Here is a 21,985-nt window from a genome sequence, read left to right on the forward strand (position 1 = left end):
TGCCTCCCGGCAGCTCCTGAGGGACATTCAGGTGACATTTCCCTTCTCTGGACAATTCCAGCGCCTGGAAAACGTGTCCCAAACTGGGTCACCCCCTCTTACCTAACCCTGCTCCCGTTACTCCCCGAATTCACAGCAATTCCATAAAAAACCCGAGGAGAACTCGGACAACACCGCCATCCTTAAAAATTCCATTCCCCGCCGACTTCCCGGGAAACGTTTCAAGCCTTTGACATCCAAAACTTCGGAGATGAAAGGCTGTGACTTTCCCAAAAAAGGGGGAAAAAAACCGGGAATGTGGGACTCTGCGGGATGGCTGGAAGGGCAGAATTCCAGCGGGGAGCAAGGACGGGATGTGCGGGAACATGGGAGGCTCCGGATGAGGAGGGAGAGGAGCCGCGGGAATTGCGGAAATTGCGGGAATTGCGGGAATCGCGGGGATCGAGGGGAAGGCAGGAAGAGAGGATGGAGAAGGGAAGATCCTGGGAATTATTTGGGAAAATCGCTCCGGGGAAAACCGGGAGAGCAGATGGATGTGGATGGAAGGGATGGGGATGTGGAAAGTTCGGACGTCACCGGGAGCCGGAGGATTCCCAGCAGGGAACACCAAACCAGGGCTTGAAAAAACCTGGAATTCCCAAATTTCCAGTGTCACCGGAGGTGGGCAGTCCTGATTCCAGAGGATCCCCAAATGCCCTCGGCTCGGGACGAGGGAGGAAACCTCAGGTGTCACCCAGCTCCGCAGGGAGAGACCCCCGGATGGCTCCCAGTATTCCCAGTTTGGATCCACTGGAGGCTGGAGAGACCCCAGGATGCTCTGGGACACTTTGTCCCGAAGGCCACCGCCTGAAATGTCCCCTCCCGTGCCAGCGCCACGCTCAGGGAGGAGTCGTGGCCCGAATGGTTTGGTTGGAAAAGCTTTTCCCGAGGGAAGGGCTGTCCTTGATCCAGAGCTCCTGGCACCTCGCTGAGCCCTGTCAGCCATGGGTGACACCGGGTGACACTGGGTGACACCAGGTGACACCGGCTCACCGTGGCTCTGCAGGGCTGCACCTGAAAGGGCAGGACACAACTTGGAATTTTGAGTCACTTCCTGCTGGGATTTAATTTTTCCAAGGTTTTTAAGGATTTGGGCTCTGATTTGGGATCATTTTGGGGTTGGGTGGGTGAGGCAGAACCAGGGTGGAGTTGGTGCCACCTTGTCCTGCCAGGGACCACCTTTGTCACCTCCTGAGAAGGACAACACTTGGAGATCCTCAGAAATGGAAAAACCCTGGAGTGAACGTGAAGGGGGTGACCCAGGACTCGACACTGTCACCACAGCATTGCCATTGTCACCACCGCAGCATTGCCGTCATCACCACAGCATTGTCATTGTCACCATGGCATTGTCACCACAGCATCATCATTTTCACCACAGCATTGCCATTGTCACCACCGCAGCATCACCACAGCATTGTCATTGTCACACCATTGTCATCACATCATCATCATTGTCACCACAGCACAGTCATTGCTACCACCACAGCATTGCCATTGTCACCACAGCATGGTCATCGTCACCATGGCAAGGTCATTTTCACCACGGTGTCTTCATTGTCACCACAGCATTGTCATTGTCATTGTCATTGTCACCACAGTGTCACCATTGTCACCACAGCACCGTCACTGTCACCACAGCATTGTCACCACAGCATCGCCATCATCACCATGGCGTCATCGTCACCACAGCATCACCATTGTCACCATGTCATTGTCACCATGGTGTCGTCATTGTCACCATGGCATCGTCATTGTCACCACAGCATTGTCACCACAGCATCATCATCATCACCACCACAGCATTGTCATTGTCACCACAGCATCACCATTGTCAGTACAGCATCGCCATTGTCACCACGGCATCATCACTGTCATCACAGCATCATCACCACAGCATCACCATTGTCAGTACAGCATCGCCATTGTCACCACAGCATCATCACTGTCACCACAGCATTGCCATTGTCACCTCACCACCACAGTTGTCACCACAGCATCGCCATTGTCACTAAACATTGTCACCCACAGCATCATCATTGTCACTACAGCATCGCCTTTGTCACCTCAGCGCCACCATCGTCACCACAGCATCGCCATCGCCACTAAACCTTGTCACCCAGCCTCGTCGTTGTCACCCCAGCACCATCACACAGGGAGGGAGGGACACGGAGCACAGGGAAAGGCGGAGCGGGGGAGAAGCCACAACCACGCCGTGCCGGGAGGAGGAGCCCGTCCCAAACTCCCGGAGACGTCCGAGATGTCCCTCAAACCACATCCGGCTCCTCGGCGGCGTCACCCGCCCCGTCCCCAACCCCGGCCGCGCCCGCCTCTTACCGTGCGGCCACCACTGGCGACTTCTTGCCGGGATCCAGGGCGGAGCCGGCCGGTTCCTCGCCCAAGGAGCGCGTGTCCTTGTTGAGCTGCTGGAGGCGGGAGCTCAGCTCGCTGATCACAGTCGGTTTGTCCTCTTCGGCCCCGGGGCCGGGCCTGCTCTCCATGGGGTCGCCCCATAGCTTGGACCTTCTCTGAAAGAGGTAGCGTGGCCGGCCTGCGCTGGTGGCCGCCAGCGTGGCCGCGTGGTGCTGGGAGATGAGCTCGCTGTCCGAAGACTGCTTCAAAAGTGGGTCCCTGAAAGTAACCGGCCCCTTGCTGAGCTGGGACTTGAGTTTGGGCTTTGGAGGCACTGGTGGCTTCTCGAGTAGAAAAGTTTGGCCGTCGGCGAAGGACGTGTAGGTGTCGGTGGGCTCGCCGCTCTCCGAGGACAGCGTGGACATGCTGGAGACCGTGGAGATGGTGCTCGTGGTCTCCAGGTGGTGGTCGCTGGAGCTCCTGGTGTCCACCTCTTCCACTCCCGAGTCCGCCGCCGACTCCGGGGCCGCGGGGGCATCCGAGGGCTTCCCTGAGGGTGTCGCGCCGGGGGGAGAAGGTGCTACTGCCGCCGCCGGCAGGGACGGCGCGCCGGGCGCGGCCAGGTGGCTGACGGGGGTGCCGGGGGCGGTCACCAGCACCCCGTTGGCGAATTCGTCCGGGGGCGGCACCAGCCCGATCTTGGCCAGCTCCTCGCGGGTCTCCTCGTCGCTGGAGGACAGCTGGGCCGGCGGGAGGGTCACCGTGTAGGGCTCCGCCTCCTCCTCCGAGCTGCCCTGGCCCAGCGCCTTCTCCGAGGCCGGGCTGGCCGGCGGCTTCCCCACGGGGCTGGGCTGGGGCTCGGCCTTGGGGGGCTCGGCCGGCTCGGCGCGGACCTCGGCCACGGGCGGGCTCTCCTCCTTGATCTCCAGGCCTAGCTCGTCTTGGCCGTTACTGGTGGCGTGGACCATGATGAGGCCGGCGGTCTTCTGCTGCGACGTGTCCACGATGCTGATGATCATGGACTTCTTGTCCTCGGCTTTCTTCTCCTCCTTGCCCGGCGTCTCCGCCCGCGCCTCAGGCTCCTTCCGCAGCGTGGCCGGGGTCCCCCAGGGGCTCTTGGTGGGGGTCAAGGCGCCGGCGTCGGCCACCATCGCCACTTTCCCTCCGGGGGAGTAGGCTGGGGACACCAGGCTCTCCAAGTCCCCCCTGTCCGGTTCTTTGGTTTGGATGTCCACAAACAGGGGCGCGGCTCGGTCCGAGTCGGGGCTGTGGATCGGGGTGGGCGAGCGGGATGGGACTTGAGTGGACAGCGCCCGTTCCCTTGCGGCCAGCGCCAGCGCCAGGGGCGAGTTGGGATCCAGGGGCTTTCCCGTCAGGGGGTGGATGAAGGTCGAGGAGGAGCCGCTGATCAATGGCTTCAGAGCCGACACGGGCGACGGCAGGAGGACGTCCCGGCTGCCCAGGAGCCGCTCGTCGATGGAGCGCGACTGCTGCAGCGACGGCATCTCGCCGCCGCCTCCCCCGCCGCCCGGCGCCGGCCCCTCGATGGCTCCCACCGACAGGAACACCGTGGATTTCCTCCTCTCGTCCAGGCGCCGGTCCCGGTCCTTCATGACGCCGGCGGCGATGGCGGTGGCGAAGGGGAGGCCGGCGGCTTCCACCTGAGCGATGCCGGGGTGGTGCTGGTAGTCCAGGCGGTGGCCGCGGCGCGTCGGCGACGGCTCCCGGGAGGAGTAGCCGCTGGCGATGGCCAAAGCCGCCCGTTCCTGGGCGTCCTCCACCTGGAGCTGCTTGACCAGGGGGCTCTTCTTCCTCTGCGGCTTGGTGGGGGCGAAGAGGCTGACGTTGAACTGCCCCATGTTGGCGTAGGGATTGTCGATCACCCTGCCCTTCCTCTTGAGCTTCTCCGGAGGCGTCGCCGCCGGGCCGGGCCGCGGGATCTCGGTGGGCTCCACGGGGAGGTGGGAGGAATCCTGGAGGATGATCATGGAGCGCGCCCTCTTCTGCCGCTCGGGGTAAGGCATGGAGCCGCGCGCCTGGTCGTACATCTCGGCCGCGCTCAGCACCGGCGGCAGACCGTGCAGCTTGGCTTCCAGGCCCGGCTTGAAGCTGGAGCGGATGGTGTCGTAGGCTCGGCCCGGCGGCGGCGGAGGGGAGAAGGAGGGAGGAGGGCCGGTGTCGAAATAATAGGGGGAGGGCGGCGGCGGAGGGGCGGTTTGGGGGGGAGGGGGGATCCCGTGGCCTTCCCGGACCGTGTCCGTCATGGAGGTGCTCCGGGGGAACTTGCCGTCCAGCAGGGAGGCGGCCAGCTTCTCGTCTTCCCCTGGAAAACATGGAGAACAAGGGGAACGGGGGAGTCAGGGAGGAGATCCTTGTCTTCCCAAGGGAAAAAGGGGAGTCAGGGATCAGTTTCTCATCTTCCCATGGAAAAAAAGGAAAAGATCAAAGTTGGGATGAGTTCCTTGTCTTCCCCTGGAAAACAAGGAGAACAGGGGAGTCAGGGATCAGTTTCTCATCTTCCCAAGGAAAACGAGGGAAAGAACAAAGTCAGGAATGAGTTTCTTGTCTTCCCCTGGAAAACAGGGAGAGAAGTGGAGTCAAGGAGAAGTTTCTCATCTCCAACTGGAAAACGGAAAGAGCAAAGGCAGGAAGGAGTTTATCATCTCCAACTGGAAAAGAAGGAAAGGAGCGAAGTCAGGGATGAGTTCCTTGTCTTCCTCTGGAAAACAAGGATAACAAGGGGAACAGGGGAGTCAGGGATCAGTTTCTTGTTTCCACATGGAAAACAAGGAAAAGAGCAAAGTCAGGGATGAGTTTCTCATCTTCCCCTGGAAAACCAGGAAAAGAGCAAAGCTGGGATGAGTTCCTTGTCTCCACAAGGAAAACAGGGGAGTCAGGGATGAGTTTCTTGTCTCCACACGGAAAACAAGGAAAAGAGCAAAGCCAGGGATGAGTTTCCCATCTTCACCCGGAAAACCAGGAAAAGGGTGGAGAGGACATTCCCAGAGAATTCCCGGAGTGGAACAAACTGGGAAGTGGGCGGGGTTGTTCCTCCCACCCTGCTTGCTTCCCAAGGCTTTTCCTCTTTCCAAACCACTCTGAACAAGGCTTGGAGCAACTTCCAGAGGAAGGGATCAGCTCCAAGATTGGAGGAACCATCCCGGAACTGGGACAGAATTCCCAGAGAAGCTGCGGCTGCCCCTGGATCCCTGGAAGTGCCCAAGGCCAGGCTGGAGCCACCTGGGATAGCGGGAAGTATCCCACGGAAAGGCTGGGAATGGGATGAGCTTTGAGGTCATCCCGACTCACCCTATCCCATGATTCCGGGATTACCACATTCCCATGGGATCAGCTCCCCCTGGAGTCATTCCCACCCCTTCCCGAGCCGGATCCGGTGACGGAAGTGCCGCCACCGCCAACGTGCCAGACGTCGGAGTGCCACCGGCACGGGCGCGGCTCCCGTCACACTTCCCGCTTTCCCGAGGGGTGACATCTGTTCCCGAGCGCCAGACAGAGCTCGGCGAGGTCTAGCAGGAATTCCTGCTTTTTCAGGGAATACTCCGCGAGGATTCGGAAGGGAAAGGAGGAAGGATCGGGGGTGGAATGGGAGGGTTTAGGGGCCTTTCCAAGCCGAGCCATTCCGTGATCCTAAAACCCACGGATGCCACAATCCCCTCCCTCCATTCCCAGCTCCAGCCTCATTCCCAAGCCCGGATTCGCCACGCTCACCCCTCCTTTGGGAGAATTCCTCCTTCCCAATCCCTGCTGCGCTCTTCCCAAGGTTTCAAACCTCTCCGGAGAGGATTTGGCCTTTTTTTTTTTTTTTTTTTTAGCCTCCGGAGCTTTTCCTTTATGGAAAACGCTCTTCCAGCAGCACCGAAAGGCTCCGGCAGCTCCGCCCGGAATCCGTCAGCGATTCCACCCGAGGCAGAATCCAATGGGGACAAAAGGGAGGAATTTGGCACTGAAATTCCATCCCATGCTGTTGGTCGTGCTGGAAACTGGGCTATTTTTGGGGATCGGGGATGTTCAGTGGGAATAAAGAACTGGCAGCTCGGAACAGGTTCAAAGGGAGCCTGGACAAAGCCATGGAAAATGTGCCTTTCCCGAGCTTTTGTGCAGCCTGAAATCCCGGAGCCGAAGCCAGCGGGGGGAATTCGGGAGAGTGATTCCATCCTTGCCCTGTTTTCCATGGGAATCTGGGCTTGGAATGGGATCTGCACTAGATGGAGCCGTGGATTGTTCTGCGAGCAGCAGGAAGATCCTAAAAAAAACCCCAAATCCTGACTTTCTGGAGATTTCTGGGAATGCACGGGAGGTGACACAGGGATATTTGGGGAGCTCTGAGCTCTGTCCCCAGGCTCATCCTGGGGATGTGGGGTCCGGCTGGAAATCCAGTGGGAAAGTGGGATCTTCCCTCTGGAATGTCCTGGGCGTGGCTGCTGGATTAGGGATGAAATTGGGACACCCAGTCCATGGATCCAGTCCTTGGATCCATCTCTCCTCCCTATTTCCCTAAATCAGGAGGGGACACTATGGAAAAATCATATCCAAGGAATTGCCAAAGGCAGGGAACACCGGAAAAATCACATCCAAGGAATTGCCGAGGGCAGGGAATGCTATGGAAAATCACATCCAAGGAATTGCCAAAGGTAAGGAATGTTATGAAAAACCAAATCCAAGGAATTGCCAAAGGTAGGGAATACCATGGAAAAATCACATCCAAGGAAACGCTATGGAAATCCACATCCCAGGAATGGCCAAAGGTAGGGAATTCTATGGAAAACCAAATCCAAGGAATTGTCAAAGGTAGGGAATGCTATGGGAAAACCACATCCAAGGAATTGCCAAGAGGAAGAAACACTATGGAAAAACCACATCCGAGGAATTATCACAGACAGGGAATGTTGTGGAAAATCACATCCAAGGAATTGCCAAATGCAGGGAATACCATGGAAAACCAAATCCAGGGAATTGACAAATTCAAGGGACACTATGGAAACCACCAAGCCAACTCTTCATGGAATGCTGGGATCTGCCTGGGAATCTCCAGAGGGGAACAAAAGCCACTGGAAATCCTTTGGGAGCAGCTTGGAATGCTGGGGCTGGAGTGGGTATGGAATTTTGGGATTCGGCTCCATCCCTGCAGCAGCTGGAGATGCTGGAATTCCCAACAGAATGTGTCCTAAAAAATCCCTAAAGGATCCAAAAAATCCCTGAAAGGATTTTAGGAACCATCCAGAATTCCCAGAGAAGCTGTGGATTCCCCTGGATCCCTGGCAGTGTCCAAGACCAGGATGGAGAAATCTGGGATAGTGGGAGATGTCCATGTCCATGGCAGGGGTGGGAATGGATGGAATCCAGGTCATTCCCACCCAAACCATTCCAGGACTCCACAATTCACTCCTGGATCTCAATCCCTGTTCCCTGTTTCCAAACCTTTTGCTTCCTGGTGAACCTGGAATTTTGGGAGCTACTCCAGGCTCTCAGGAGAGGTGGGAATATCCTCTGGGAAAAAAAACCTCTCTGTCCCAAATTCCCATTCCCAGGAATTTTAAACCCCAAAAAACCCAAACCAACTCATCCCTCTGCTGTTTTCCATGGAATTTGGGCTCCTGGCTCTCCTCAAGCCCCACCTGGAGCTGTAGGACATTCCCACATTTCTCATGGACATCGCTGGGATCAAATTTTGGGAATAAAGATCCAGAATCCAAACAGAGCCACCAGTAAGGACCAGTAAGGACCAACTCCCAGCACCCCGAATGACTTCCCTGGAATGGGAATGACGCTCCTGGTGTAGCCTGGCAACCCCCAGCGCCATTCCCAGCGTTATTGATTTCCCAGGAAAACACAAAGCCGCTCCACGAAAGCTCCCAGGAAAAGCTCCCGTTGCCATAACAGCTCCAATCCCTGGGAAAAGTCATTCCATGAATTCATTAAGGATGGATAATGAGGAGATCCATCCCGAGCCCAACCCTCTGCTCTGATCCCGGGATGGGGAGGAGATCCCAAAATCAGCCCTGGGTGGAAAATCCAGGAGTGGGAAGTGGGAGGGAATCTCCATCCTCTGGAGCTCAGGAATGGGAATCTCTTCCTGAGATATCCGGGGATGGGAATTGTCATTATCCTCTGGAACCCAGGGGTGGGAATCTCCATCTTTTGGTGTCCAGGGATGAGAATCTCCAGGATCTCCATCCTTTGGTATCCAGGGATGGGAATCTCTGTCCTCTGGAATCCAGGGATTAGAAATTCCATCCTCTGGAGCCCAGGAACAGGAATCTCCATCCTTTGGTGTCCAGGGATGGGAATCTCTGTCCTCTGGAGCCCGTGAATGGGAATTTTTATCCTATGGTATCCAGGGATGAGAATTTCCATCCTCTGGAGTCCAGGGATGGGAATTATCATCTTTTGGTGTCCAGGAATGGGAATCTCCATATTTTGGAATCCAGAGATGGGAATCTCCATCCTTTCATATCCAAAGATGGGAATCTTCATCCTCTGGAGCCCAGGGATGGGAATCTCTATCCTTTGGTGCCCAGGGATGAGAATGCCCAGGATCTCCATCCTTTGATTTCCAGGGATGGGAATCTTCATCCTCTGGAGCCCACGAATGAGAATTTTTGTCCTATGGTATCCAGGGGTGGGAATTTCCATCCTCTGGAGTCCAGGGAATGGGAATTTTCATCCTTTGGCGTCCAGGGATGGGAATCTCCATCCTTTTGTATCCAGGGGTGGGAATCTCCATCCTCTGGAGCCCAGGGTTGGAAACCTCCATCCTCTGCATTCCCAGAGAAGCTGTGGCTGTCCCTGGATCCCTGGCAGTGTCCAGGCCAGACTGGACAGGGATGATGGGATCACTCCCCACCCACAGAATGTGGAATTAGGGAATCCTCAATATCCCTTCCCACCCAAACCATTCCAGAATTCCATCCCGGATGTCCCTTCGACACCAGGACAACGCTTCCCAAACCCACCCCACATTCCCGAGGCTCCCAAATCCCTCCCAAAACCAGCCGCTCAGCTCCGCCCTCTGGAATTCTCTCCGGGAGCCATGGCAGCTCCGCAGCCTCCGGAGTGTTTTTAACTCCTGCTGCCGGAGCAGATGGCGCTGGCAGAGATCTTGGAAGTCTGACAGGGATCATCTCCCCTCCCCTTCCCCCCACTCCTTCCCGTCCTTCCCTCCAAATATTCCTCCCATCCCACTTTTCTCGCAGCCAGGCGGGGGTTAACCACCTCAATCCCGGGGATTTTTTTCCTCCCTCCGGAATCTTTCCGATCTTTCCTCCCCGGGGATCTGCCGCTGGAATACGCAAATGCCAGGGAGCGTTTCTTCCCCAAAAAAAACCCCAATCCCAGTGCTGATTTTCCATCTCCTTCCCTGCCCGGGGAGGGATTTTTCTCCGGGAATCAAGTGACTGCGCAGCTCCCGGCCGTGGGTGTGGAATGACAGCTCAAGGACTTCTAATTCCAACCCCATTCCCACCTGATTCCTCCCTCTCCGCCTCTTTTCCATCCCCGTTTTCCCGGAATTCCCGCAGGAATGGTTTCTTCCAGGGGCTGCTTTGGGTTTGGGTTGGGTCCCCTCAATTTTGGGGATTGTCCCACTGTGGGAATGGGATTTTTCCGTGGATTTTTTTATTTTTGGGATGTGCTGGGGGAGCTGCAGCCGTTCCTGCTCGGAGCAGGGAATCTCCCGCTGGGATCTGAGCTCTCCTGATGGAGATCCAAGGAATGTTTTTAATCCCTTTTTCCAGGGAGGGTTTGGCTGCATGGAATTGCTGGGATGGGCAGGGATGACCTGGGAATACTCAGGGGGATATGAGAGCAGAATTCCCGAATTACTGAGGTTGGGAATAATTCCAAGGATCATCGAGTCCCTTGTCCCCACCTTGTCCCCAGCCCAGAGCCCTGAGTGGAATTCCAGAGTTCCTTGGACACTTCCAGGGATGGGAAATCCATGGGAAATCCTTTCCAAGGCCTGACCTCATTTTCCATGGAGAAATGATCCCAAAGATCCAATCCAAGCTCCCCCAGCCCCAATCCCAGGGCAAATCCCACTTTTCCCAGCCTCTCCCTCCTGAGGCACTGCCAGCATTCCATGGGCAAGGATTCCAGAATTCCCACAATCCTGAGATGGTTTGGGTTTGAAGAATCTTAAAATCCATCCAACTCCAGCCCTTGGACACCTTTTACTGCTCCAAGCCCCAATGTCCAGCCTGGCCTTGGACACTGCCAGGGATCCAGGGGCAGCCACAGCTTCTCTGGGAATTCCATCCCAGCCAGGAATTCCTAATTCCCAAGATCCCATCCATGCCTGCCCTCTGGCACTGGGAAGCCATTCCCTGTGTCCTGTCCCTCCATGCCTTGTCCCCAGTCCCTCTGCAGCTCTCCTGGAGCTCCTTCAGGCCCTGGCAGGAGCTCTGAGCTCTCCCTGCATCCTTCCCTTCTCCAGGGGAACATTCCCAGCTCTCCCAGCCTTGGAGAACATGAGAATTCCATGAACACATTCCCAGTCTATGATCCATCCTGGATAACTCCACCATTCCCACACCATTCCCAGCTCTTTGCGGTTCCACCAACCCTTGAACAATTCCCTTTCCAAAGTTTTTTCCCAAAAATTCTCCCCCAGGAACTCAGGATGCACTTTGGGAACTCCCTGGATCCTCCTCACCCCAACGGCACCAGGACAGGATCCACTTCCAGCACCAAAATTTGGGATAAATCCGGATAAAAGTCCCATTTCCGCTCCGGACACGGCAGGTTTGGGACACTGGGATGGGATTTCTCCATGTCCACATGTGGATCCATCCTCCACATCCCACAGAATGATCCCACTTTATCCCAGCTCCTCCAGAACCTCGGGAACTTCGTTCCCATGGAATTCCCGGCAGAGGAGGAGCTTCACCAACACAACCCCGGAAACCCCAAATTTTCCTTTGTGTTTTAGGATCAAGGAATCACCACAGCCAGGTTTGGGGTTTGGTGGGACCAGAAATCTTTGGGAACAGAATTCAGGACATCCAGGACATCCCACAGCCAGGTCTGGGGTTGGTGGAACCACAAACATTTTGGGACAAGGTCCAGGATCCACCATGGATGGATTTTGGTTTGGTGACACAACAAATCTTTAGGGACAAACTCAAGAAGCCACCACAGATGGATTTGGGTTTGGTGGCACCATAACCATTTTGGCATAAACTCAAGGACCTCCCACAGCCGGTTTTGGGTTTGGTGTTCCCAAAAATCTTTAGGAACAAGGTCCAGGACATCCCACAGCCAGGTTTGGGGTTGGTGGCTTCATAAAACCTTCTGGGACAAGGTCCAGGATCTACCACAGATGGATTTTGGTTTGGTGGCACCAAAAACCTTTGGGACAAACTCAAGAAACCACCACAGCCAGGTTTGGGTTTGGTGACACCACAAACATTTTGGGATAAACTCAAGGAGCTCCCACAGTGGTTTTGGGGTTTGGTGACCCCACAGATCTTTAAAACAAGGTCTAGGATATCCCACAGCCAGGTTTGGGGTTGGTGGTTCCATAAATATTTTGCGATAAGCTCAAGGATGCACCACAGATGGATTTGGGGTTGGTGGCTTGGTGGCACCAGAAACCTTTAGGGACAAGGTGAAGGACCCACCACAGATGGATTTTGGGTTTGGTGACACCAGAAACCTTTAGGAGAAAGTCCAGGAGCCACCACAGCCAGGTTTGGGTTTGGTGGCACCAAACACCTTTTGGAACTGAATCCAGGATCCAGCACAGATGGATTTTGGGATTGGTGGAACCACAAACACTTTGGGATAAACTCAAAGACCAACCACAGCTGATTTTGGGGTTGGTGACCCCACAGATCTTTAGGGACAAGGCCTAGGACATCCCACAGCCAGGTTTGGGGTTGGCACCACAACCATTTTGGGATAAGGTCAAGGATGCACCAGAAATGGATTTGGGGTTGGTGGCACCAGAAACATGTGGGAACAGGGTCAAGGACATCCCACAGCTGTTTTTGGGTTTGGTGGCACCAGAAACCTTTAGGAGAAATTCCAGGAGCCACCACAGCCAGGTTTGGGGTTGGTGGCACCAGAAATGTTTTGGAGACGAATCCAGGAGCCACCACAGATGGATTTTGGGATTGGTGGCACCAGGAACCTTCTGGGACAGGGTCAAGGACTTCCCACAGTGGTTTTGGGGTTGGTGGCACTATAAAGGTCTAGGACATCCCACAGCCAGGTCTGGGTTTGGTGACACCATAAATATTTTGGGAAAAGGTCAAGGATGCACCAGAGATGGATTTGGGGTTGGTGACACCAGGAATCTTTAAGGACAAGGACCAGGAGTCACCACAGATGGAATTTGGGATTGGTGACACCATGAACCTTCTAGGACAGGGTCCAGGACAGCCAGGTTTGGGTTTGGTGACACCATAACCATTTTGGGATAAGCTCAGGGATCCACCACAGATGGATTTGGGGTTTGGTGACACCATAAAAATAGTGGGAGAAGATCATGGACATCTCCTGGATCATCATGGATTTGGGGTTTGGTGACACCATAAACATTTCGGGATAAGCTCAGGGATCCACCACGGATGGATTTGGGGTTTGGTGACACCAGAAACACTTTGGGACAAGGTCCAGGACATCCCAGAGCTGGGTTTGGATTTGGTGGCCCCAGAAATCTTTAGGGACAAAGTCAAGGATCCACCACAGCTGATCTGGGGCTTGGAGACTCCATAAATAATTTGGGATAAGCTCGAGGATCCCCCAAATCCAGGTGGCTCCTCCAGACCTCGCTCTGCTCCTCCTCAGCCCCAATTCCGGAATTCCCAATTCCGGAGCCACCATTCCCATTGGGAACGCCCACTGCTCCACCCCAAGAGGCAGAGCAGGTCTGATAATTCCCGAAATTCTCTCCTGGAATTCTCTCCCGGAATTCTCTCCCGGAATTCTCTCCCGGAACTCTCCAGCCTCACCATCCACTCCGAGCAGGACCAGGAATCAATCCCTCAACGCCGGAATCCCACGGAATATCCCAATCTCCCGGGACGGAGCCTTTCCCCGCCCATCCCACATCCCACGGGGATCCTCCCTCCTCATTCCCGAGGGATTTCTCCTGGTTTTTTTCCTCTCCTCACCTACAGACTTGGTCCGTGGAATTCCTTTCCGGAGGGACACGTGGGGTTTCTCGGTCGCCGCCAGGACTCCCGGGTGTGCCATTCCCTGGCGCTCGAACAGGGACTGGGAGGGAAAAACAGGGAATTCCCACTCTGGATTCCGCCTGGACAACCCAATCCTGAATTTCCCACCGCGGGGAAACGGGAGCTTTTCCCACCGGGATGAGGATGGAGTTTCACCTCCTCCTCCTCCTCCTCCCTGCTGCCCCATCCAGCGGAATTCCAAACTTCGGGATCTTCCCCTCATTCCCAGCCCGCTCCAGGCGGGAATGCGGTGAGGATGACTCCGGGAGCTGCCTGTCCCACTTTTCCAGGAGTTTCCTCCCACCCGCAGCATTCCCAGCAAAATCCCGGGAGCCGGCAGCTTCCTGCTGCTCCTCCTCCTCCCTCCGGAATCCGGCGCTCGGATTCTGGCAGAATTCCAGCCCCGCATCCAGCTCGGCTCCCCGGAGCTGCTCTCCCAGCCTTTCCCGGGAATTCCATGCGGATTCCCAGGGATCCCGGGGAGCTGAGGGAGCGCTGAGCCCCTGGCTGCGGATTGGTGCTTCCCAGAATCCACATTCCCGGGAATTCTGCTCGGGACCATGAGCCTTCCCATCCCTTTCCGTGTGCTCACATCCCTCTCATTCCATTCCCGGGAATCCCAATCCCCATTTCTGGGAATCTCAGTCCCTCCATTCCCAGAAATCCCAGTCCCCAGCCAGGATCACAATCCCTCCCATCCCTCTCCTTCCATTCCCAGAAATCCCAATCCCTGTTCCTGGGAATGCCACTCCACATTCAGGTCCTTCCCTGTCCATGTCCTCCCATCCTTGTCCCTCATTCCCACCCCATTCCCACTGGGAATTCCCTGTGGATCTCCGCAGGGGGGATTCTCTGGCTCTCTCCCATCCCTCTCTGCCAATCCCATCATGTTCCCAGCAGGAATTCCCTGTGGAGCTCTGCAGGGCTGATCCTCTGGCTCCCTTCCATCCCATTCTTGCTGGGAATTCCCGTGGCTCACACTCATATCTGCAGGGGGGATTCTCTGGCTCCCTCCCATCCCTCTCCGCCATTCCCATCCAATTCCCAGCTCATTCCCGCTGGGAACTCCTGTGGCTCACACTGATCTCCACAGGGATGATTCTCCCATCCCTCTATGCCATTCCCATCCCATTCCCACCCTATTCCTGGTGGGAACTCCCTGTGGATCTCTACAGAGGTGATCCTCCTGCTCCCTCCCATTCCCACCCCATTACCAGTTGGAATTCCCATATTTCACACTGATCTCAGCAGGGGTGATTCTCCAGCTCCCTCTCATCCCATTCCCACCCCATTCCTGGTGGGAATTCCCTCCAGCTCACACTGATCTCCACAGGGATGATTCTCCCATCCCTCTTTCCCATTCCCATACCATTCCCGCTAGGAATTCCCTGTGGATCTCCGCAGGGGGGATTCTCTGGCTCCCTCCCATCCCTCTCTGCCAATCCCATCGTGTTCCCAGCAGGAATTCCCTGTGGAGCTCTGCAGGGCTGATCCTCTGGCTCCCTTCCATCCCATTCCCACCCCATTCCTGCTGGGAATTCCCATGTCTCACACTGATCTCTGCAGGGGTGATGATTCTCCCATCCCATTCCCAGTGGGAATTCCCCGGGGATCTCCACAGAGGTGATCCTCCTACTCCCTCCCACCCATTCCCACCCCATTCCCGGCAGGAATTCCCTCTGGCTCACACTGATCTCCACAGGGATGATCCTCCCATCCCTCTCCCCCATTCCCACCCCATTCCCGCTAGGAATTCCCTGTGGATCTCCACAGGGGTGATTCTCTGGCTCCCTCCCACCCCATTCCCACCCCATTCCCGGCGGGAATTCCCTCCAGCTCACACTGATCTCCGCAGGGGTGATCCTCCTGCTCGTCGGTCGCTGTTTCACCGTGGCCGCTCTGGAATCTGCTTCCACCAGGTCCGCCCTCAGCGCCGGCTCTGCCGCCGCCAGGATCTCATCCAGCTTCTCTGGAATCCAAGGAAAACCGGGATCGACCCCTGCCGGCCGCCAATCCCGGGAAGGGAGGGACAATCCCTGCCTCGCCTCTCCCCATTTCCGATTTCCGTGGATTTGGGGTTGATCCCACCCACGGATGGATGAATTCCAAGGAATTCTCTGTCTGACACTAAGAGGTGAATTTATCCCAGATTTTGGATATTTGGGACGAGCAGGGTGGGAGATCCAGGGAATCTCAGGACGTGGAGAATCCCCGGAATCCACAAGGTTCTGGCATCTTTTTGGGATAAACCGGGACATTCCCAGCCTGAGTGGATCCCAACTTTCCGTGTCCAGGGCAGGATTTGGTGCCCATGGAAATTGGGAATGTCGGCAGAGCCGCCATGGGAATGGGAAGTGGGACTGGAATTCCCAACACATTCATCCCTCAGGAACACCAGGATCCATTCCAGGTGGGAATTCCCATGGATTCATTCCCATGGATCCCCCTGGAGCTGAGCCGATCAATTCCCACCCGGAATGGGCAGAGCTGTTGGCTCCGTGTCACCTCCAGATCCAGGTGGATCCAGATCCCAAAATTCCCCCTCTGGATACAACCAATCCAGGGAAGGGTTGGGAAGATCCCTCATGGAATTCCCACGGAATTCCCTAATTCCCACTGGATCTCATCTCATCTCCCACCGTGGGAAAGCTGATCCCAAATTCCCTCTCCTCGGGGAACAGGGAATGGACAGGAAATCCTGGATTTCCTCCCTGGCAAAAACCATGGAATGGTTCGGGTGGGAAGGGAATTCAACCCCATCCAGATCCAACCCTTTCCGCCAAAAAATTCCCGTTTTTTCCGTGTCCCTCATGCGACATTCCCGGCAAATTCTCAGGGTGGGAATAGCGGGAAAACCCGCATGGATCCACCGGGAATAGCGGGAAAACCTGCATGGATCTTCCTGGAAAAAGGCTTTGGGAAAAAACTGGAAAAGATCACATCATTCCCAAGGATTCCACCCAGGATATTCCCGCGGGGAAAACCTGGAGCAGGAATCACCCCTGGGAATGGCAAAACTGGGAATTTGGGGAAAAAAAGCAGCTCAGCACAATCCCTCCCTAAATCCAGGAATTCCAGTTCCCGGAATTCCAATTCCTGCTGGAGCCGATCCCAAATTCCCAAAAATTCCGGCTGAATTCCCCGGGAAGCTGCCGGAATGACAACCCATGGGATTCTGGGATATCCTTCCTGATCCCGGTGGGAACTGGCGGGAAAGGGAGGAATCCCGGGAATTTCAGTTTCACTCACCCCCTTTCCTTCTCCGCATGGAGGCTTGGAATTGGAAACAAAAACAACATCAACGGCATGGAAAAATTCCCGATCCCATTCCCGGCTCCTGCCTGGCTCTTCCCACAATTCCCAGCCTCTGGCATGCTGGATTTGTCCCGGGATTTGGGATTTATCCTGGGAATTGGGATTTTTCTTGGGATTTGGGATTTATCCCGGGAATTGGGGTTTTTCTCGGGATTTGGGATTTATCCTGGGAATTGGGATTTTTCTCGGGATTTGGGATTTATCCTGGGAATTGGGATTTTTCTTGGGATTTTGGGATTTATCCCGGGAATTGGGGTTTTTCTCGGGATTTGGGATTTATCCCGGCAATTGGGATTTGTCCCAGGATTTGGGATTTATCCTGGGAATTGGGATTTTTCTCGGGATTTTGGGATTTATCCCAGCGACCATCCCTCACCCTCCTTGTGGATCCATAAATAGCAGGAGTGGGATTGGCTGGAATTTCATCCCAAGCCGTGGGAACCTCCTGGAGCAATTCCCAACATCCCAGCCCCGGGATTTTGGGATTTCCTGACATCCCAGCCCCAGGATTTTGGGATTTCCTGACATCCCAGCCCCGGGATTTTGGGATTTCCCGGAGCATCCTGCTGGGAATCTGCTGTTCCAAGGGGATGGGAATGGCGAGGAAAGGGTTGGGAATGGCAGATGGAATGCTGTGGATCCATGGAAAATGGCAGAGCTTTTTTTGGGAATTTCCCTTTCCCTGAGGGTTCCTTGGGAAGCAGAGCGGCTCCGAGCCGAATCCCGGGAATTCTGATCCACAGGGAAATTCCCTGGGAAAGGGAAAATCTGGGAAGAAGGAAGATTCCCCATTTTCCCTGGAATGGCTCCAGCCTGTTCCTCCATCCGTGGGATTCACCAATGCAATTCCCAGAAAAAAAATGGTAGGAATTGTGGGATTAGAGCAGCATTGCCTCCAAATCCTTTTCCTGGGATTGCTGCTCCCAATCCCTCTCTGGGAAAACTGGGAATTCCTCGGAATTGCTGGAAGCTGAGGATCTGGGATGGGCCTGGCACAGGGAAAGGGGGAAAAGCGGGAAAAGGGAGCTGGTTTGGCTTTGATCCCAAAAATTCCCGCTAGAAATGGAGCGTTTGGATAGGGAATAAAGGCCTGGAAGCACAGGGAATCAAGGGTGGGAATTCCAGGATGGGAATTCCAGGATAAAATAGATCTCGGCTGATCCAACCCTGGAATGTTGGGATTATCCCAGTCCGAGGAGGGCAGGGAGTGGGAAAAGGCTTGGAAAACCAGGAAGAGCTTGGAAAACCGGGAAGAGCAAGGAAAAACAGGGAAAATACGGAAAAATGGGGAGAACACGGAAAATCTGGAAGGGCATGGAAAAACCAGGGAGGGCATGGAAAGGAAGGAAGAGCTTGGAAAACAGGGAGGACTTAAAAAAACAGGGAAAACGTGGAAAACCACAAGGAATGGAAATACAGGGAATGCATGGAAAACTGGGAATGGCTTGGAAAAGAGAGAGAGAGTGGAAAAACAGAGAAAACATGGAAAAATAGGGAGAACATGGAAAACCAGAAGGGCATGGAAAACCATGGAGAGCTTGGAAAACCAGGAAGAGCATGGAAAACGGGGAGAACTTAAAAAAACAGGGAAAACGTGGAAAACCAGAAAGAATGGAAAAACAGGGAAAACGTGGAAAACCAGAAAGAATGGAAAAACAGGGAAAACATGGAAAACAGGAAGGGAACGGAAAAACAAGGAGAGCATGGAAAACAGGGAATTTGGGATCCTGCCGAGGCTCCAGGGTGCCACATTCCCGCATGGAAAATCCCAAATTCCCCTGGAAACCGAGATTCTCGGAGCCATTCCTGCTGCCCAGGCTGTGCCAGGGAAGCTCCGAAGTTTTCCCGGGAATTGGGATTCCTCCATGGCCACGTGGCCTCTCTGGTGACATCCATGGGAAAATGCCACCGGATCCAGGAGGACATGGAGAAGGATCAACTCCCAGCCTCGTCCCAGGCGGCCACGAGGGCTGGAAAAACTGGGAATTCTGGCAGCGGGAAGCAGGGAAAGGCTGGGAGTGGAGAGGATTTCAGGGAATCTGGGAATGTGGAGAGGGAGGGGAAGGCAGCAGGAATGTGGGAGTGGCAGAGGGATGGAGCTCACCTGGAGATCTCCTGGAATTCTCCTGGAGCAACCCTGGAGATCTCCCAGAGCTCACCTGGATCTATCCTGGAGATCTCCTGAAATTCTCCTGGATCTATCCTGGAGATCTCCTGGAATTCTCCCAGAGATAACCTGGAGCTCACCTGGAATTTTCCCGGAGCTCTCCAGGAGTTCTCCTGGAATTCTCCTGGCAGGGTTTGGGATTTTGGGATCTACCCGGAGAGTGGGAAATAAAAACCTGGGAATGCCTGGTGTGGGAGAGGAGAGGAGAGGAGAGGAGAGGAGAGGAGAGGAGAGGAGAGGAGAGGAGAGGAGAGGAGAGGAGAGGAGAGGAGAGGAGAGGAGAGGAGAGGAGAGGAGAGGAGAGGAGCAGGGATGAGGAGCAGGGATGAGGAGCAGGGATGAGGAGCAGGGAAAGGAGCAGGGAAAGGAGCAGGGATGAGGAGCAGAATCAGAGAGAGGATCAGGGAAAGGAGCGAGGAAGGCAGGGAGAGGAGCAGGGAGAGGAGAAGGATCAGGATCAGAGAGGATCAGGGAAAGGAGCAGGAGCAGGGAAAGGATCAGGGATAAGAGCAGGAGCAGGGAAAAAAGCATGGAGAGGGGCAGGGAGAGGATCAGGATCAGGAAGAGGATCAGGAGCAGGGAAAGGATCAGGAGCAGGGAGAGAAGGGAGACGAGCAGGGAGATCAGGGAAAGAAGCAGGATCAGGGAGAGGAGCAGAGAGACGATCAGGGACAAGAGCAGGAGCAGGAAAAAAGCAGGGAAAGGAGCAGGATCAGGGAGAGGAGCAGGAGCAGGGAAAGGATCAGGATCAGGGAGAGAAGAAGGAGCAGGGAGAAGATCAGGAACAGGGAGAAGATCAGGGAAAGGAGTGAGGAAGGCAGGGAGAGGATCAGGATCAGGATCGGAGAGGATCAGGGAAAGGAGCAGGAGCAGGGAGAGGAGTGAGAAAAGTGAGGATCAGGAGCAGGAAAAGGAGCAGGAATGAGGAAGGTGAGGAGCAGGAAGAGCAGAGGGATGAGGAGCTGGATAAGGAAAAGGGATCAGGGAGAGGAGCAGGAGCAGGGAGAGGATCAGGGACAGGGAGAGGATCAGGGACAAGAGCAGGATCAGGGAAAGGAGAGAGGAAGGCGAGGAGAGGATCAGGGAGAGGAGTAGGAGGAGCAGGGAGATGAGCATGGAAGGAGCAGGGAGACGATAAGGGAGAGGAGAGGAGCAGGCAGAGGAGAAAGGAGAGGAGCAGGAGCAGGGAAAGGATCAGGGAGAGGAGTGGGGAAAGGATAAAGAGGGGTGAGGAGCAGGGAGAGGATTGGAGAGAGCAGAAGGGAAAGGAGAGGAGCAGGGAGAGGAGTGAGGAAGGCGAGGAGAGGAGTAGGAGGAGCAGGGAGAGGATGAGGGAGAGGAGAAGGGAGAGGAGCAGGGAGAGGAGCAGGAGCAGGGAGAGAAGGGAGAAGAGAAAGGGTAGGAACAGCAACGGGGAGAGGAGCAGGGAAAAGAACAGGGAAATGAGCAGGAGTGGGAAATGAGCAGGAATAATGAAAGGAGCAGGAATGGAACAGGGAAAAGAACAGGGAAAGGAGCAGGAGTGGGAAATGAGCAGGAATAATGAAAGGAGCAGGAACAGGGAGAGGAGCATGGAAAGGAACAGGGAATGGAGCAGGGAGAGCAGCAGGAATAATGAAAGGAGCAGGAATGGGGAAAGGAGCAGGAACAGGGAGAGGAGCAGGGAATGAGCAGGAATAAGGAAAGGAACAGGGAATGGAACAGGGAATGAGCAGGAATGAGGAAAAGAGCATGGAAAGAAACAGGGAATGGAGCAGGGAGAGCAGCAGGAACAGAGAAAGGAGCAGGAAAAACGGCAGGAATAAGGAAAGGAGCAGGGAATGGAGCAGGGACAGGGCAAGGAGCAGGGAGAGCAGCAGGAATAAGGAAAGAGCAGGGAAAGGAGCAGGGAAAGGAGCATGGAAAGGAGCAGGAATAACGAAAAGAACACGGAAAGGAGCAGGGAGAGCAGCAGGATGCCCAAGGCACACCAACCCTCCACACCCACCCGGAGACTCCCGACCTCCTTCCCACGCCCACCTCCGCCGGGATGAGCCCCCGGCGAGCTGGACACCCCTCTGGATATCCCTCTGGATATCCCTGTGGATCAGACGGGAATCCTGCTCCCCCCCTTCTCCGAGCCTCCCACACCCCGCGGGCCCACGCTACACATGCAACCCTCTGGAAAACAGCTGGGAAACCGCCGGAAAACCGCCGGAAAACCGCCGGAAAACCGCTGGAAAACCGCTGGGAAACGGCTCCAAACCGCCATCCCCGGCTCCCCGCGGATCCCATCCCCACCCCGGCCTTACCCAGCTCCTCCAGCTCGGCCGTCATGGATTTGGAGCGCAGCGTGAGGGTGGTGCTGGGAGCTCTCTTGGGAGGCGGCGGAGCTGCAAGGAAGAGAGAGGGCATCTTGCACCTCTTGTCCCGGAATTTTCGGGGAGTGGCCAGGTGCAGGTGCCACTTCTTCTCCACAGCCTGGATCTCCTCGTATTCCCGGGATGAGGAGTCGCACTGCTGCAGGATCTTATTGAGGCTGCGCGTGGACGCGAACTTCTTCATGATTCCCGCCGGGAATTCGCCCGCCGGGCTTTGGGAATGTGGATGGCTCAGCGCCGAGTGCGAGGCATGGCAGCCCGGGGTGGCTCTCGGGGGCGCGGGGAGAGCGGGAGTTCGGCCGGCCGGGGAGAAATTCCTCCTCTCCCCACCTCGGCCCCCCACCCTTCCTCCTCCTCCTCGCCGCGGATCCCAACCCTACGGAATCGCCGGACTCCGGCCGGGAGCTGCCCGAGGGCCCATGGCCCGGGATGATCCCAAAATCTCCCGATCCCGCATTCCCTGAGCCCCCCCCGGGAGCAGCGAGGATGAGTGGAAAAGCTCTTCCTCTTCCTCCTCCTCCTCCTCCTCGCTGCTCCTCGCTGACAATGCTGGA

The 21,985-nt window shown here is 55.6% G+C and overlaps 1 protein-coding gene across 7 annotated transcripts in view; it reads right to left on the reverse strand.

The window, feature by feature from the left end:
- Positions 1-21,985, reverse strand: part of SHANK3 (SH3 and multiple ankyrin repeat domains 3) — a 138,864-nt gene that overhangs the window by 14,133 nt on the left and 102,746 nt on the right. For 6 of the 7 annotated variants that reach the window (XR_014856288.1, XR_014856286.1, XM_085081162.1 and 3 more), the window contains 5 exons: positions 21,363-21,443; positions 16,839-16,862; positions 15,431-15,558; positions 13,527-13,629; positions 2,377-4,714 (listed from right to left, as the gene is read on the reverse strand). Coding sequence is in view for 5 of the 7 variants with exons in the window: in XM_085081162.1 (XP_084937288.1) it covers positions 2,377-4,714; positions 13,527-13,629; positions 15,431-15,558; positions 16,839-16,862; positions 21,363-21,443 (2,674 nt within the window). In the remaining 2 variants the exon portion in view is untranslated. The remainder of the gene's footprint in view (positions 1-2,376; positions 4,715-13,526; positions 13,630-15,430; positions 15,559-16,838; positions 16,863-21,362; positions 21,444-21,985) is intronic. The other variant, XM_085081180.1, reaches the window with a different exon arrangement.

This window comes from Lichenostomus cassidix, chromosome 1Aa (assembly GCF_008360975.1).
Source record: "Lichenostomus cassidix isolate B80296 chromosome 1Aa, HeHo_3.0, whole genome shotgun sequence".
Lineage (NCBI taxonomy): Eukaryota > Metazoa > Chordata > Aves > Passeriformes > Meliphagidae > Lichenostomus > Lichenostomus cassidix.